We start from the raw sequence: 16,443 nt of genomic DNA on the forward strand, positions 1-16,443 counted from the left end.
TTAATATTTCACTTTGGGCCTTACAGGACTCTGATTCTCCAAGGCATTCCACAGCTTCCAACAGTTCCAACCTGAGCAGCCCTCCAAGCCCGGTTTCACCCCGAAAGACCAAGAGCCTCTCTCTGGAGAGTACAGACCGTGGCAGCTGGGACCCGTGAGCTGCTGTAGCACTTGGACCAGGGTGGCTCTGGCTGCCAGCTCCTCTCCATTCGGCCCTTCTCTCACTTTTCATCTCTTCCCTCCACCTTGGCCTGAAGCCCGAAAACGACCAGGGGCTGGTGGCAACAGCAGGGTAGGGACTCTAAGAGTTCTGACAACACACCTCACAGATCCACACCCCCAACCTAACAGCAGCAACAAAGGCAGACTTCCTTTCATCAGCTTACATCAATATTGATTTCATTCCATTCACTTAGAGTTGCTTTCAGTAATATTTTACTCCTCCCCTAAAAGGTAGCTTAAATAGACAGATTACACAAGTGTAAGTGATAAGAATAAGATTAGACAGGTTCTGTTTCACAGTAGAGCCTCACTTTAGTCCTTAAACAACGCATGGATTCTCCGCGTCCAGAGGGGAGGACCAGCCCTGGAGCGGCCACTGAGCTCACTCAGCAACCGCAGTGAGTGCACCTGATTGTTGCCGGGAAGTCCTTATGAGTGAAAACAATGCATATTTTACTACAATAAAGAGTTTAAATAAATACATAAATGTAGAAGTTAAATACTGAATGTATATAGCAAAAGAAGCATCTTGTATTCAATGAAAGATGGGTGCATATATGAGAAAGAGATCATTAATTTAACAAATGTGTTGTTTCCTGTCTGTCTTCCAGCTTGGTCAGGTAGAGAGTAGAAGGGCCTCAGCTGACGTAGATAGAGGGAGAAGAGAGGACTCAGAGTCCCTTCAGTGCCCTGGTCTCAGCCCGTAGTGTGTCACGGGTGCCTGGGGAGCCTGCAGGCTTGGGTTTTGCTGGTTTGCAGGGTGGCCCAGTCACCAGAGTTTGGACATTTGAAGCCACTTCAGCAGTGGCATCGAAAGGTAAACTCACCTCCTCTACCCAAGACATTTCTGTTTCTGGTGGTACAATTTGAACCACATGTCTCGTTTTTTATCACATTATGATATCTTCTGCGGGTGAATGTAGAAATATGATTCTGTCACCTTCTGATCCCTTATGTCTCAAAGTGTACAAAGATTGTCACAGCTTCTGAAGGCCCATTAAAAGGTCATCAAAGTGCTTTTTTTCCTGGGCTAACCGTGTATCTCCTTAAGTTACAATGAGGTGTCCATCTAAGGACTGGAGACAGTTTCTCACAGAGCACTCTGTTGAGAGCACGTATGAGCTTTGCAGCTAAGCCTGGGAAAAAAGGGCTTTTGTTACCAAATAATGTAAAACCTCAAAAGCAAGGACTTGAACAGCCTTAACCAAATCTTCTTTACCATAGCCAGTGGAGAATGGATGTGAGTGACTCTAGTGCACAGGCAGGGAGTCAGCCGGGCATGGCCGTTGTGACTGGATTCTTCCTAGGTTGCTTTATTGTTATATTTCCATTTGAATTCCTGCTGTTTTAATTGCCATAAGGAAATGAGATGCAGAGCCAGAGTACTTATTTCTACAGTCATTTCACCAGTTAAACACATGAATAGAACAAGAAAAAATAAAATTTATCTCATGGAAGTAAAGAGAATCCGTCTCTTTTACTTTTCATCTAGTTTCCTTGAGAAATAGAAACCATGTTTTTGCCTCCTTCTTTAGAATGCAGCTAAAATGATAACAGTTCTGTATTTGTGTCCTGGGTTGCAGTGTTTGAGCCCTGTCATCTCACCACTGGTCCCTGGCATCCCTCACCCTTTTGTTAGCAAGCCTGCCGCAGGCTGAAGGACCTAAGTGCTTCCCTCAAGTTCCTGCTACTTCGTGGGGGTTACAGAGATCCAGAGAGGGACAGACGATCCTGTTGGAAGATATTGCAAGATATTCTAATAGAGAATTTTAAAGAACAGCTTTTACACTTTAGCATTCTGGATTTGGTGGTAGCTGGCTCAGATATGATTGCTTTATTTTGGATGAGCATAATACACTTCACACTTCTAATCTACTAAATCTTTCTCCTTTTGGAAAAGAAATGTCTTGTAAAAGTATTTATGTACATCCAAATATCAAGGGTTGAGCCTCAAGTTTGGCAATTGCTATATGACTCTGGAAGCTTCTTAAACTTGGCACTTTGAGAGCAGGGACTGAACGAGGCAGCCAGCATGTGGGGCGCTTGTGGCTATCTCCCCTCCCTCCTTCTCCTACACCTCTGGTCCTCTGTCTTTCCTTCTCCTTTCTCCCAGGCAGTGGGGGTCAGACTCAGGCCAAGAGTAACAGGACATCACATTAAGCCATCAGTTTGTGGCTTTGATGATCTAATGAATTTTTGTTGCCTGTGGTGCTTCTTGTTCAGACAGTGCTTTTCGAATTGAACTATAACCCTACTTACAGGTTAGGCTCTGGCATAGTGAGTTGTTCTCAGCCTCTCAACAGGGCAGATGAGAGTGCCCCTGAAGGCTTGCTGTGGCTGCCAGGCTGATCAGGCAGCAAATTCCTGTTCATCCCTGGGATCATCAACCCCAGCAGTCAACAGAGAGCAGTCCCAGGTGCGTTTAGACGGGGGGAGAAGCACTGCCAAGAAAATCATATGGAGGGAAGTTTTCCCAGGATAACAGTAGCCTGCTGGGCTTACGTCACCCTCAGGTAAGGGGACTGCTACTTTCAGAAGCTTCTGAGAAGCATGATTTGAAAAGATGGGGAATGGGTTGCAGGGAACCAGAAAATTAAAGGATCATTTCAAAGGGGTCACAGAAAAAGATCACAGAAGGGGTATTTTTATCAGTATCTGAAATCATGCTTTGTTTTCCTGCAGGGCATTAAAAAAATGGGGGCGGGGGAGCAGCAGGGAATCATCTCTCAGTAGAAAGAAAAAGTACTCTCAGAGGCATTTCTGGCATGGTATGTCTGTGTCGCTATTTGGTGCTATCGATGTCCAGCCACTTGGTTGTACACTCTTGAAATTGGACTGATCTTTTCATGTGCTTTGGGTGTATAAAATCTCACACACACAAATGCATGCATGTCTTTTTGCCAAAAACAAGCCTTACTGTTTGTCAAGTGATGGCTAAAGCAGATTTCACTTCTTTAATTATTTTGTATACACACACACACACACACGTAATTTATGTTCTCCAAGGGACACATCTGTAAGGTTATAAAATATAACTTAAAAGGGCCCATCAATTTGGTCTTCCAACAAGTTCTTGTTCACAGTCTACAGGAGAGAACCTGAATTTCTGTATCTTATTTCCTGGCTGGCTCTCACCCTCCCTCCTTCCCTATGGGTAGAATCATGTTGTTTTGCCATGAAGTGGCCACATCCATTACTGAGAAAAACTAGTTGTATTTGTGTGGAATCTCAGGTAGCACTGAAGAGCAAGGGTGAGTGGACATCCTAAACCACCAGAGGCCGCAGGATCCCTTGCCAGCCTTGGCAGTCATCACAAACACTGCCGTTGCCTGGCTGCGTGGGCGTGGCTGCGGCTTCCCACCACTGTCCAGTCAGAGGCTGCTCATGCTGCAGGTCAGATTTTGCCCGAGTACAGGTGCCCTGGCACAACAGGGACTTCACTGGGTGCCACACTTCCCCACCTCTCCCTGGGCCAGTCCCTGAATTAGATAAGCCATGTGGCATTTCACTGAGCCCATTTTAAAACCTCTCTCCTAGTTCCCGAGTTCTCTGTGAAGTCCAGCTAGATAAGGAGGGTCTTGCCCCAGCAGGAGTGCTGCTTCCCCGGGTGGGCCAGGTGGGTGCATCTTCCATCCCTGGGACTGACCAGGAGCAATCACAATTACAGAGGGGACTCACTACAACAAACCCGGAAATCTCTTAAAAATAAAATGACCTGCCTTTTTATTTGATAGTGTACTATCATTTATTTTATACATTTTTTAGGGTTTTTTCTCATTGTAATATTATTGTACAGTTTTGCATGGCCTAGGTGTAATCATTTTTTGTTTGGAATTTAATGCTGACAAATCTGTGTATGGAAGAGGTAAAAATACTGCTCTGGCCTCTTCATCACTCCTTATGTTGTTTGGTTTTATGCCCTTAATGTCTTAGAGAACTTAAGAGATTCTCTGCTACCAAACAATGATGTGGATTCTTTTGCACAGAAATATTTAAAGTGGGATAGTAAGACATGTAACAAGACTCCTCACCAATATTTTGTGTTGATATCCCTTAATATTAACCAGACTTTGATGTATTGCAATAAAACAGGGAACTATTAGACTTGAGTAGTTTGTCTTTCTTTCCCAGCGAAAAAGGCGATTGACTCTTGATGTCTGTTTGACTCTTTCTGCTGGTCCCCTCCTCATGCAGGTCGCTGCCCCACCACTGCAGGACACGGGCTTAGTTTGCCCGTGGTTTAATCTGTGACTGTTTCCTCGTAGCTCAGGTAAGAATAAAGTTAATGTCTCTTGAAGGTTTTGATTCCCTTCTTCTGGTCAAATATTGCCAGTATTCACTCGCGCAGGCGGTTTCCTGCAGGGTCCTGACAGTATCAGTGTGGGAGCAGCTTGAAATTATTCTGCTTATTGCAGAGAATCAGCAGCCACTTAGAACAAGAGTTGGTGTTAGGTTTTTTTGTTGCCTTGGAATGGCATGGGCCAAGGTGAGAGAAGGGCTTAACAAGGGAATTCCTCAGCTTTGGCTGCAGATGATTCGTTACTCAGGGCCCCACTCCCCTCTCCATGGCCCATGTAATGGAGGGGCTTAGAATGTAGCAGCTGTACAGTGGTTTAGATTAGGGCTTGGAAAACGTGACAGTAACTCTCTGGCCTTAGGGGCCACATACAGTCTCTGGTGCGGCTGCTCCACTCTGCTGCTCTCATAGAGTCACAGACAGAAACATAAGGATGCCCAGGGCTGCATCTGGCCTGTGAAGCCTGGCTGGCCAGTACTCAGTGTAGACTAGACTCGGCCTGAGCTCTGAGACACACTGCCTTACCCGGATCCTGGTCCCAACACTTAAAACTGCCATCTAGCAAGCTGCGGACCCTCTAAGCCTCAGTCAGCCCCTCTATGAAATGCCCACTCTGAGTATCAGGAGTTAATACACAAAATGTTAATGTCTAGCCTCTACTTTGTCATTACTGACCCCCAAAACCTATAGTAACAAATACTCTGGTCTGTGCTGTAATGTGTCCAGCTCTTCTAGCTGTTAGAGACACAAAAACACAGGCCCTGGACAAGCATTTTTTTCTGGCCACGTTTCAACTTTTGAGTGGGTGACATGATAGTGTGAAAGTCAAAATTGGCACAAAAGAAAGTGTGATCAGTTAAGTTTCAGAGCAGACTGAACTCTGGGACCAGAACAGTTAATAATCCACAGTGATCTCCTCAATAAGGAGTCCTTTCTGTTTTGTTTTTTAAGCCGGCTCTCAGACTTAGGGCAACAGGGCTGTGGTTTGCACACCCTTGGAGAAGTCCTCTTGTCCAAACACTTGTGGTTTGGGGAAAGCAAATACTTGCTGTTCTTTATTTTTTCCCTTCCCTTCCTGCTGCTACATTTGTTTGGGCTGAGAGGAAGAGGCTGTGAGAGCCCGAGTGCAGCTGGCAAGGCTCTGCCCCTACGTGTACGCTGCAGGAGCACAGGGCTGGACAGGTGGTGCTGGGTGCCAGTGCAGACTGCCCAGACCTCCACATCCTGCCTGCTACTCAGCAGTCCCAAACTTGAGAAAGTTGACTTTCTATGAACCCTTATTAGCATGCACGTGAGGACCTATTTGGGGGCACTGTGTGCAAGTGCACTTTCCAGGTGCTCAGAGGTCTGTGGGAAGGGCCTAAGGACACTTCAGGAAATGTTGCTTTAGCGGCAGCTCATCTTAAAAGTGGCTGACCCTGCTGCCAGGTATCACTGTGTAGACTGCTTCAGCAGGGAACATGGGGAGGATGGGGGCGCATTCCCTTCATCCCCTCCTCTCTCAGGCTGAATGTAGCTTTCTTCCAGGTTCAGGTCCCGAGGACCTCATGCTGGGAACAGGCACAAACCTTGCAGAGGCATCAAAGGTGGAACAGCTGTGATGCGGACCCTCGGGTCTGAGACCCCTTCACGGGGAAGAGTGACCACCAGGTTAGAAAGCAATGGGTCATCACCATTCTTCAGAATCCTTAAGGACACAGAAAACAGTGCAATCACTAAAGCACTTCTCAGAGGCACTTTTTTTTATTGAACAGAAACATGTAAATTAGGGAATTACAAGACTTATACAAAAACCCAGAGCCTGTGCTGACCCTCCTGTGCATCTCCTCCCAGAGACCCTGGAGGGGAGGCCAGGCAGGGAGGGGTCTCCTCACCACATCACCTCCCAGCAGCAGGTCAGAGCTGTGTCTCACCGCCCCTTGCCTTCCTCTCACGATGTGGCAGGTGTCCTGGACGGCTTCAGTTTTCCAGGGTTAACTCCCAGCAGGCCTGGCTTTTCTGTGGTCAAGCAGTAGTACTGCTGGCACTAATCAGATTAGCTCCTCTGCCAGTTCCAGACCACACAGGCTGGAGAGGAAAAGGGCAGAAAACAAATCCATTCTGAAAACACACACACACAGACCTCAGACTGCAAGGTCGATAAAATCCAAAAAGGCTTCTTGGGGTTTTCTTTTTTGGTGTGTGGTTTTGGTGGCAGGGATGTGGGGGGAGGCAGTACTCTGACTCCTGGTTAACATTCACTTTAGGAAAAGAAGAAAATAAAATTGCCTTCTTACCTAGAGTTCAGAGGACAAAAAAAAAAAAAAAAAAAACACGCAGGTTTTGACATAGTGGGAATTCATTATCATTCTTGTACTTCTTTGTACTTCTTACCCTACACACATTTAGCAGTGAAAACCGTGTACATCGCTGGCACTGGGGGCTTCAGGAAGCCTCCCTTTCTCGCTGGGCAGAGGGGTCTGAAGGGAGCATCTGCGCCACCTGCTGCTAGTGTTAAGCTTCGCGCAGGAAAGCCCCACCGCCAGATGCTACTGCTGCTCAGCCTTCCTCCTGCAGTAGTTGCCATAGGCCTCCTCAAACATGGCTTTGCAGGGGAAGCGGGCCTTCAGCTTGGAGCAGATGAGGAAGGAGCCGCCCATCTTCCTGTGCAGGGAGTAGGTCTCCTCTGGGGGTGGGATGAGACGGTGCTTCAGCATAACAGGAATCAGGTTGTGAATCTTCTCGGTGGTGCTCTGGGTGCCAAAATCAAAGGGCTCATCCGAGGCAAAGGCCTCCCCCAGGATGAGAATGGCATCCAAGTGGGCATCTTCCATGGCCTTGAGAGAAGAGAGCAAGTGGGTGAACGGCAGCCCTGGGGTGTCCTACCAGTGCCCTAAGCACTGAGTTCTCACTAAAAGCTCTGCTGAGCAGTCTACAGGGGTGTCAGGGTGAGTGTTTAGATCCAATAGTGGTTCATAGGAACATAGAAAATAACAAATGTTAACTGGGCTTTATAGAAGACCAAAGGGCATGTTAGGGCCTATGGCAGGTGGCAGGCAAGAGCCCTGCTTAGGCTCTCAAAGTTTTCACAAAACACTCTTCTGGCCCAAAAGAAGAGAACGTGAGGACCCTGGTCTCAGCCATCCTGCCCGACTCAGCCCAGGACCATCCGCTGGAGACGGGGCAGGGCTCAAGGCCTTGTGCCTACCCATAAAGAACGTGAGATGTAAGGAGAGACAGCAAGAGGAGCAAGTCTACTGCAGACCGCCCAGGGTCAGGGGTGCTAGGTGAGAGCCAGAAATCAAGGCAAGCTTCACAGAGGAAGTGGCCATAATGAAGTGGGAGCTTCTGTTTCCCAAGGGCTTCCGAGGTAAGTACCACTGGCTGCACTTGACAGGTAATAGGTTGCAGCTCAAAGGTAATAACTAGCCTGAGGTCACACTCCTACACTGGGGGTGGGCCCACCTCACCCAGACCACCTTGACAGATCGCTCTCCTGGGTGCTTCCTGAGCGCTTCTGGTGACAGGAAGAAAGACCATGCCTCCTTCTCCCAAGTCAGCTATGATCCCGCCCTCCTGTCCTGAGTGAGCCTTAGGACAGAGGGGACTGGGCTTTCCCCGTCCATCTGCCCTCACCAGAGCTCTGCCCTCCAGCCAGAACAAACCCACGGGGAGGGAGAAACAAGCTTCCCAACGAGGCCTAGCGTCCCCGACTCGCCTGACCAGGGCCCAGCTTTCCAAGGAGCTGTGCCCAGGAGAAGCCACACTCTAGGGAGCCCTCGCCAGGGCTTCATCTGCACACTGAGCTCTTAGATCACTAAGATCACTTAGAACACTAGAAACTGAAGTGTTCAGGAGGCCACTCACCTTGACCTCGTAGCCAGTGAGGAACTTCATCTCGATGGATTTCCTGAGCACAGCCTCTCTGTCCCTGTCCGCAGCAGCCCTGATGATCTGGGCGGGGGCACAGGGGACACGGGGGCAGAGGTTCCAGTCAGGTTCCTCCAGAGTCCCCCAGCATCCTGTCCCCGCCTCAGAAACACATTTGCCAGGGCCAAGCCACCCTCTAGACCTCACCTGAATGTAGATGTCAGTGAAGGACCTGTCGTATTCTCTGGTCGCCCCAAAGTCCAGAAGAGCCACCTGGTGGGGGAGACACCAGGAGGGGGATGGATGCACAGAGCAGGGTAACATCTCCAGGGTCCAGGAGCCCCCTTACCTCCCAAGCTCAGGGGCAGTCAGGAGGCTCACGGGTCCTGTTCCAGTGCAGCTCTCGGGCCCCAGTGTCCCACCCAGAGCCTTACCTTGTGCTGCTGAGGGTCATAGAAGAAGTTGGACCAGTTGGGGTCTGTCTGCATGAAGTGGAACTCAAACAGCTCCCTCAGGCACAGAACCAGGATGTTGTAGCAGATCTGGGGACAGGGCGGTGGCCTGCGTCAGGCAGCACCAGCAGGCTGCCTGGCAACCTGGGAGTCTGGGGCTAGAGAACTCCCTGACCCCCATCTTCACCCCCCAACACTCCACCTTCTTCCCAGCTGGCTGATTTCCAGTGCCACACCTGTGGCTGGGAAATCAGCAGCCACCCTCCTATCCGCCTACCAGGGTGCCTCAGGGCTCCACAGCGGGGACCCCAACCCTGGCTGCTGTCACATACCTCGTTCCGAATCTCCTGACTCAGTCCTTCAGCCTGGTCCAGGGGGAAGCCGGACACCAGCTCTGTGGTCAGCACGTGGGGGCTGCAGAGCTCGTCCACGATCTCAGGCACGTAGAAGAAAGGGTGGTCCTTCAGCAGCTCCCTGGGCAGGGTCAGGGGTCACATCCTGGCCACAGACCCTCACAGCCTTCCCTTCAGGGCCACCCACCGGGCAGAGGCCCCTACTGGGGAGGGTGTGGCTGTGAGTCCAGACTAGACCAGGGCTCCAGGGGCTGTCCCTTCTGCCTCTGGGGGGAGCTAGGCCAGAGGCTGGGCTAGGAGCCACACCTGAACTTCCTGGCGCAGGCCGCCTCCCGCTCGTAGTCACACTCCAGGGCCAGCTCCCGGCGCAGCACATCTATCAGGTGCTCAGGGAACAGGCCTGGCCGGGGCAGAAGGGGGTGTCAGAGTGGGCCAGGGGCTCTGCAGTGAGGCCCCTTCTGGTCCCCAGGGCCTATTTTAAGCCCCAACTCCTGCCCTCAACCCTCAGGCTGGCCTCAGACCTTCCGGAAGCATGTTGCTCATGTTTAGCACAGTCATGAGGTTGTTGACATCGCTGTTGATGCTCTGGGCCACGCCAGGGTACTGTGGGGGTGGGGACTGGAGGTTAGCTCAGGGTGTCACTGTTCCCATGGCTGTTACCTTCTCGCTGTGTCCTAGCCAGACCCTCACCCTGGGCGATTCAGAGCTGAGACCCAGTGCCGCTGCTGTGATCTACCCAGAAGGACCAAGGGCAGCCACCCGTTGACAGCAACCCTCTCCACACACTCCTGATTACTGATTAACAAACAGGGCAGCAGCCACTGCTGGCCAGGTCCCTGCTCCAGGAGAGGGGGCCATGGGAGTGGAGGGGGCTCGAGCTCTGCTCCCTGCAGCCCACCCCCCAGGCACCTACTTGGATCTTCATGGCCACCTCTCGGCCACCCTTCATGCGGGCCAGGTGCACCTGCCCGATGGAGGCTGCTGCAAAGGGCCGCTCCTCAAAGTACTCCAGCTTGTCCCGCCAGTTGGGGCCCAGGTCATTGTTCAGAGTTTTCTGGAAGGAGAGGCCAGAAAGGAGCTGTGAGCACAGCCTCGCCACCTGCCGATACCCCAGCAGGCACCCCCCAGTCTGTCCCCTCCGACACAGCAGGGGAACGGGGAGCCCAAGGCCCTCAGGCCACGCACCGTCATCTGTTTCAGCGGCATGAAGTCGGCACTCTGCCGCACACGCTCAAAGATCTTGGCCAGGTGGGGATTGATGAAGGCGTCATCTGGAAGGCAGGAGAGAAGTCAGCGGAGGGGGCTGGTCCTGAGGGAAGCCCCCAGCAGCCACCCCACCCCCAGCCCCTGCAGCCTCAGCACAGGGGGGAGCTGCTGCTTCACCTCACAACTGGGCTGTGGTTCAGAGACTACAAGCAAATGGCTCACACCACACAGCAGGCCCGGCCTGGGTGCTCCTCACTCCCACATGGAACCCAGGGCCCTGAGGCGGGGCAGGCACTGTGGCCAACAACTCGATCTAGACACCCTTGCATGGGTCCATGCCAGCCACCCCAACAGGAACACTGTAAGGGAAGATGGGTGGCCACAGCAGGACCCCAACACCGGGAAGCATCACAACTGCGGCACAGCCAGCAGCCCTGGGTTCAGCCCAGGGGCTCAGAAAGAGGGTTCACACAAGCATATACAGTACTGAGAATTGTAAAAGGAACAGAAAATGTTAAATTACCCATAATGCAGCCCACTCCAGAGACCATTATTTTCTTGCTGACGTTTTGCTGTGCGTTTTCCCCAGCTGCAGTCTTGACTGTCCAGAAGTTGCCTGGGCTGCTCAGGCAGTGTTCTCTCAACGTTTCTCACGTGCTTATTGGTTAACGAGTTTGCCTATTTTTCTTGAGACAACTCTGCTAACAGTAGCCTAACATGGCTCACGCCAAGTTCCCTGACCGTCCCACCCTGCCGCTGCTCGCTTCACCCTCAGGAGGCCCCAAAGCTGAGACTCCAGGGGCATGGAGCACGCCCTGGCCATTGCAGCCATTTGGGGAGTGAACCAGCAGGTGGAAGATCTCTCTCTGCCTCTGTGACTCTCTAACTCTGCCTCTCAAAACAAATAATGTTTAAAAAATCTCCATGCAGTCCAGTCTCCCGGGCCCAGGCTAAGCAAGAGGAGTCTGTGGCCAGAAACTGCCCTCCTGCCCGCCCCACATCCTGCTCACGCGCAGAGTGCTGTGTCCTTCCCTGCCCGCCCAGGCAGCCCCGCCGCCACTCACCCTGGATGCTCAGCATCTGGCCCAGCTTGAGCGCCGCTCCGCGCACCTTGCACAGCGTGCTCACGATGCGCTCTGCATTCGCCTCCGACAGGAAAGGGCTCGAGTCCAGCACAGCCTTCTTTCCTGGGGGGGGGGGGGGGGGGGGACCACGACACTCATGGGGGGCTCTGGGAGTGCCCTGCTGACAGACCCAGCCCTGAGCCAGTTTCCTCCTGGACGTCCCCAGGCCCAGCGATGGAATTTTTTTATTTTTTATTTTTTTATTTATTTTTTTTTTTGACAGGCAGAGTGGACAGTGAGAGAGAGAGACAGAGAGAAAGGTCTTCCTTTGCCGTTGGTTCACCCTCCAATGGCCGCCGCGGCCGGCGCGCTGCGGCTGGCGCACCGCGCTGATCCGATGGCAGGAGCCAGGAGCCAGGTGCTTCTCCTGGTCTCCCATGGGGTGCAGGGCCCAAGCACCTGGGCCATCCTCCACTGCACTCCCTGGCCACAGCAGAGAGCTGGCCTGGAAGAGGGGCAACCGGGACAGAATCCGGCGCCCCGACCGGGACTAGAACCCGGTGTGCCGGCGCCGCAAGGCGGAGGATTAGCCTAGTGAGCCGCGGCGCCGGCCCCCAGCGATGGAATTTTAGCTCCATGCCCCACATCTACCTCCCCAGTGCCTATGAAATCAACCAGAGCCACGCAGGCCTTACTCCAGCATCTTTCTAGTGAACACACAGGCTCAGTCTTGGCGATGGGGAAGCCAGGAAGGAGCATGGTCAGTTGGAGGTGGGGGCAGCACTGGGCTGGAGGTCAGCACCCAGCTCCGCCCTGCACCCCTCCTGCTGTACTGTGCGTTCTCCACATGGGGCAGCTTTCTGCAGTGACAGCCCCATCCTCAAGGGACCTGCCTCCCTTGCTATTCAGATCTCAAGGGTGCCGTGACCTCTGTCCAGTCAGCAGGGGTGGCAGGTGCAGGGGAATGAGTCCAAGGAGCCACAGGAGGCCAGCTGAGTCCAGCCACCAGCAGCAGTGTGGCCATGGAGAGTCGGGCCCCTCTGGCTTCAGGCCCCCTGCCCCAACCATCAGCTCAGCCCTGCCTAAATAAATATTGGGTCTACCACTGTCTAGAGGTGGGGGGCTGGGACCCCAGGCCCCTCTGCTTTCCCAGAGCATTCAGCACTCTTCGCTGGGTCTCCTGCCCCTGGGCCCTGTGCATCTGCTTAGCTCAGAAGGCCCCACACGTTGCTGGGGCTTCCTCCCCAAGGCCCTCCCTGGGACCTGGTGCCTTGGTCAGCTTGCATCACCACAGGCCTGCTCAGCAAAGGGACAGGAGAGGTGGCCATGGCCGGCCTGGCTCCTTCCTACTGGCACAGTGGGCTGCCGGGGAATGAGAGGCCTCGGAAGGAACCAGCCATCTGCTGGCTCCCAGAGGCAGGAACACGGGAAGGGAAGAGGCTCACTCCCAGTCTCAGCAGCAGGACAAGGTCTGGAGCAGAAGGGGCACTGGGTTCGATTTTCGCTCCACAGTAAAAAGCTGGGCCACCCGTAAGTCAGGCCCAGAAGAGGCCCAGGCCCTTGCCGTGGACTGCAGCAGAGGGCAGGGCTGAGGCAAAGGCAGCCCCTTAGTATCCCCTCTGCCCTCCCCAGCCCCTGGGGTCCTTGGTCTGAGTCCCTGGAGGCAGGAAAAGCAAAGGAGTCTAAGGGAGAAGGCCAGTGCCTCAGGCCCATGGGGGCGAATTTCCTGACAACACCCAGACCAAGCGGGGATAATCTAGCGCCTGAGACCTGGGGACAGCACCCAGCCCAGTCTGGGTTTTCCCAGGCAGCCCCTCCCCCTGCCACAGGCATGGCTGGTTGTCTGAGCATGGCCCAGGGGAGGCAGTGGCAGGGCCCAGCAGGCTGGTTAGCACCCTCCAGGCCAGTGGTGCCAGGAAGCTGCAGCACAGCAGGGGGCCACCCAGGACCCCTGTATCTCCAGCCCAGTCACCACTGTCCTTGTCCTCGACAAAGGACACCATCTGTGACCTTGGAGCCCGTCTGGCCTCTGCCAGCTGGGGCCAGGCTATGATGGGCAGTCTGGCTCTGGCTTCTCTCGGAAGAAACCCTGGCTCCACCTCCCCGTGTTTCAGCACTGCCACTAAAAATACCCTGGCTAAATCTGTCCTCCTCCCAGGACAGACACGGTGCCCCGGGCCCAGTCCCGAGCGGCCGGGGGGCGGTGCCCTGCCCTCCAGGAGGAAGCAGCTCATGAGCCAAGGGGGAGGGGGCTGTCCTCGCAGTGTAGTAGGGTGGTGGGCGACACGGTGGAGGACTGCGAGATGACCTGAGCAAAGGTGCCCCCCCAGAACCACAACTGCACTTTGGACAGCCCAGCAGGCAGACATGGTCTCTCTTCAGGCTGTGCTCAGCCCCGGGTCCCACTGAGTGACTTCTCACCTCCCCACACTCCTCCCATACCTGGAGAAGTCTGGGGAGGGGACCCAGAACAGTAGCCTTGTGGGTGTGAGGCCGCTGGAGCCTGGGCTGTACCCCCGGTCACCATCATGACCCCAGCATTTCACTGTGGCCAGCGAGCCGGGCCCACAGCAGCCACCCAGAATCATATCCCAGTAAGCACCTGCGCCTGGCCTCAGGCCTGCCCCCAGGAGGCAGAGCAGCTGAGATCCTTGTCACACAGGGAGGGCCCCTGCCAAGGATCCAGCCTACTGAAGCCACGAAGTCGGCGAACACAGGGTGCCCACGTCCAGCACACACAGATGCAGGCAGAGCCTCAGCCAGACGGACCAACAGGCCCCCGCGACTCCTGGCCGGCAGGGCCAGAAGTGGGAGTGAGGCTAGGTCCTGGAGCTGGGCACAGGAGGGCAGGGGGAGCCCAGAGTGGGTGGGGAGACCATGCAGGGCTGGAACCCTCCAAAATGGGTAAATCTGTCTGAGAATGGCCTCGCGGCCCACGGGGGCCTTGTGCACAGATCTCACGCCGGGGAGCTGCTGGCGGTGGGACCTCCCCACGGCCTCCCATGCCCCTCCCAGCCAATGGCCCCAGCTCACCTGTGGGGTCCTCAGGACGCAGGCTCTTCTTGGCGACTTCGGCCAGGGCCCCAAAGCCCAGCCCCACAGCCAGACCTGCAAGGGGGAGGGAGCCACTCAGCGTTCCCATGGGACTCTCAAGGCCTCCACGCCAGGATTTTTAAAAGGGGGTGGGGGTAAGGTGCTTGGCTCTGGATGGGTGTTTCCCGTGAAAAAGCTTCACACCCCCTACCACCACCACCATTCCCGCTGAAAACCCTCAGGCTCAGAGGCACGCAAACGCCCTCCACAAAGTAACGGGCACTGGGTAACACATTGGGAAGGACCCAGCAGACAGGAAGGTGGCCCAGGGACGGTCTGCGGGCCGAGGACACCCTGGAGACATAGGGCACCCACCATCTGCGTGATGAGAATCATTGCAACATACTGTCTGGCTTTCGGGCCACGGCGCGCTGCTTGGGGAACATACAGCAACGCAGAGCAGTTGCTGTGGACTTGGGACCTTTTGCAGAAGTTGAAGATCAGGTGTCCCCAAGCCAAGCCAGCTCAGGCTGCAGCCTCACGGTGAGTGGAGGACCCTCCCTAGCCTGAGGACCCTGAGGCACTACCCCTCACAATCTTGTGAGCTTAACTTCATTAACATCTCTGGATGGCCCCAGCAGCTGAGAAGAGCCCAGCGGGAAGGCCCAGCCCACACGGGAAGCACAGCACCCTCCCCAGGGCCCACCTCCTCTGACCCCCAGCCAGTGCGAGCGGCTTCCAGGCAGACACTCTCGAGCAGGGACCTGAGGGTCTGGCAGGCAGGATGGGAGACACCGCAGGCAGGCCAGGAACGCAGCGCCACCCGCTCAGGCCACACTGGGCACTGTTCCAGAGGCTAGCGTACCCACACCTGTTCTCAGATGTCCCAGATTTCTACATTAATTATGTATTATTTCGGTGAAAATAGTGAACATATTGAAAAATGTTTGGACAATAAATTTTTTTTTTTTTTTTTTGACAGGCAGAGTGGACAGTGAGAGAGAGAGACAGGTCTTCCTTTGCCGTTGGTTCACCCTCCAATGGCCGCCGCGGCCGGCGCGCTGCGGCCGGCGCACCGCGCTGATCCGATGGCAGGAGCCAGGTGCTTCTCCTGGTCTCCCATGTGGGTGCAGGGCCCAAGCACCTGGGCCATCCTCCACTGCACTCCCGGGCCACAGCAGAGAGCTGGCCTGGAAGAGGGGCAACCGGGACAGAATCCGGTGCCCCGACCGGGACTAGAACCCGGTGTGCCGGCGCCGCTAGGCGGAGGATTAGCCTAGTGAGCTGCGGCGCCGGCCTGGACAATAAATTTTAAAAATCAAAGGAAGGTAACTTAATTTTATTACATGATTTTGGGGGAGGCACAGCAGTTGGGTTGTCAGGATGGCAGCACTCCCATATCAGAGTGCTAGGTTTGAGTCCTGGCTCCTCTACTTCTGGCCCAACTCTGTGCTAATGCATGCAGAGAGGCAGGTGATGGCTCAAGTACTCGGGCCTCTTTCACCCACATGGGAGACCCGGATGGACTTCTAGGCTCCTGGCTTCTGCCTGGCCCAGTCCTGGATGTTGCAGCCATTTGGGGAGTGAAGCTGTGGATGCAAGTGCGTGCTCACACATATACATACACATACACACACACACACACACACCCCACACACACACCACACACACACACTCTGCTTTTTAAATAAAATGAAAATGAATATATAAAAATTTTTAAAGATCTTTTTGCAATACATCTTATATACCACTAGGGGGCAATACAACTTCCACGTCACCAGCTGCAACAGCCTGGGGAAGTGGCAAATCAAACACATAATTTTCTAGTAGACCCTTTAATAAAAGGCAAGAAGTAACCTGTAAGACAAACCCTTAATAATATACTTTATTTACCTCAATGTATCCAAATCTTTTCATTTCTACAAATCATCAATATAAAACTATGAGAGACATCTTCCGGATTTGCA

At 53.9% G+C, this 16,443-nt stretch overlaps 2 protein-coding genes across 23 annotated transcripts in view; one reads left to right on the plus strand and one right to left on the minus strand.

The window, feature by feature from the left end:
* The window catches only part of CDC42BPA (CDC42 binding protein kinase alpha), a 349,867-nt gene extending 345,543 nt beyond the window's left edge, over positions 1–4,324 (plus strand). For all 20 annotated transcript variants that reach the window (XM_051820816.2, XM_070055638.1, XM_070055640.1 and 17 more), the window contains one exon: positions 27–4,324. In XM_051820816.2, coding sequence (XP_051676776.1) covers positions 27–158 — 132 coding nt within the window. In that variant the 3' untranslated portion in view covers positions 159–4,324. The remainder of the gene's footprint in view (positions 1–26) is intronic.
* Positions 4,325–6,243: 1,919 nt separating this feature from the next.
* The window catches only part of COQ8A (coenzyme Q8A), a 43,721-nt gene continuing 33,521 nt past the window's right edge, over positions 6,244–16,443 (minus strand). For all 3 annotated transcript variants that reach the window (XM_008268141.4, XM_008268143.4, XM_008268142.4), the window contains 11 exons: positions 14,477–14,551; positions 11,444–11,566; positions 10,359–10,444; positions 10,087–10,227; positions 9,695–9,776; positions 9,480–9,573; positions 9,153–9,294; positions 8,803–8,910; positions 8,576–8,641; positions 8,366–8,452; positions 6,244–7,335 (listed from right to left, as the gene is read on the minus strand). In XM_008268141.4, coding sequence (XP_008266363.1) covers positions 7,048–7,335; positions 8,366–8,452; positions 8,576–8,641; positions 8,803–8,910; positions 9,153–9,294; positions 9,480–9,573; positions 9,695–9,776; positions 10,087–10,227; positions 10,359–10,444; positions 11,444–11,566; positions 14,477–14,551 — 1,292 coding nt within the window. In that variant the 3' untranslated portion in view covers positions 6,244–7,047. The remainder of the gene's footprint in view (positions 7,336–8,365; positions 8,453–8,575; positions 8,642–8,802; positions 8,911–9,152; positions 9,295–9,479; positions 9,574–9,694; positions 9,777–10,086; positions 10,228–10,358; positions 10,445–11,443; positions 11,567–14,476; positions 14,552–16,443) is intronic.

The sequence above is a fragment of the Oryctolagus cuniculus genome, chromosome 13, assembly GCF_964237555.1.
Source record: "Oryctolagus cuniculus chromosome 13, mOryCun1.1, whole genome shotgun sequence".
Taxonomy (NCBI): domain Eukaryota; kingdom Metazoa; phylum Chordata; class Mammalia; order Lagomorpha; family Leporidae; genus Oryctolagus; species Oryctolagus cuniculus.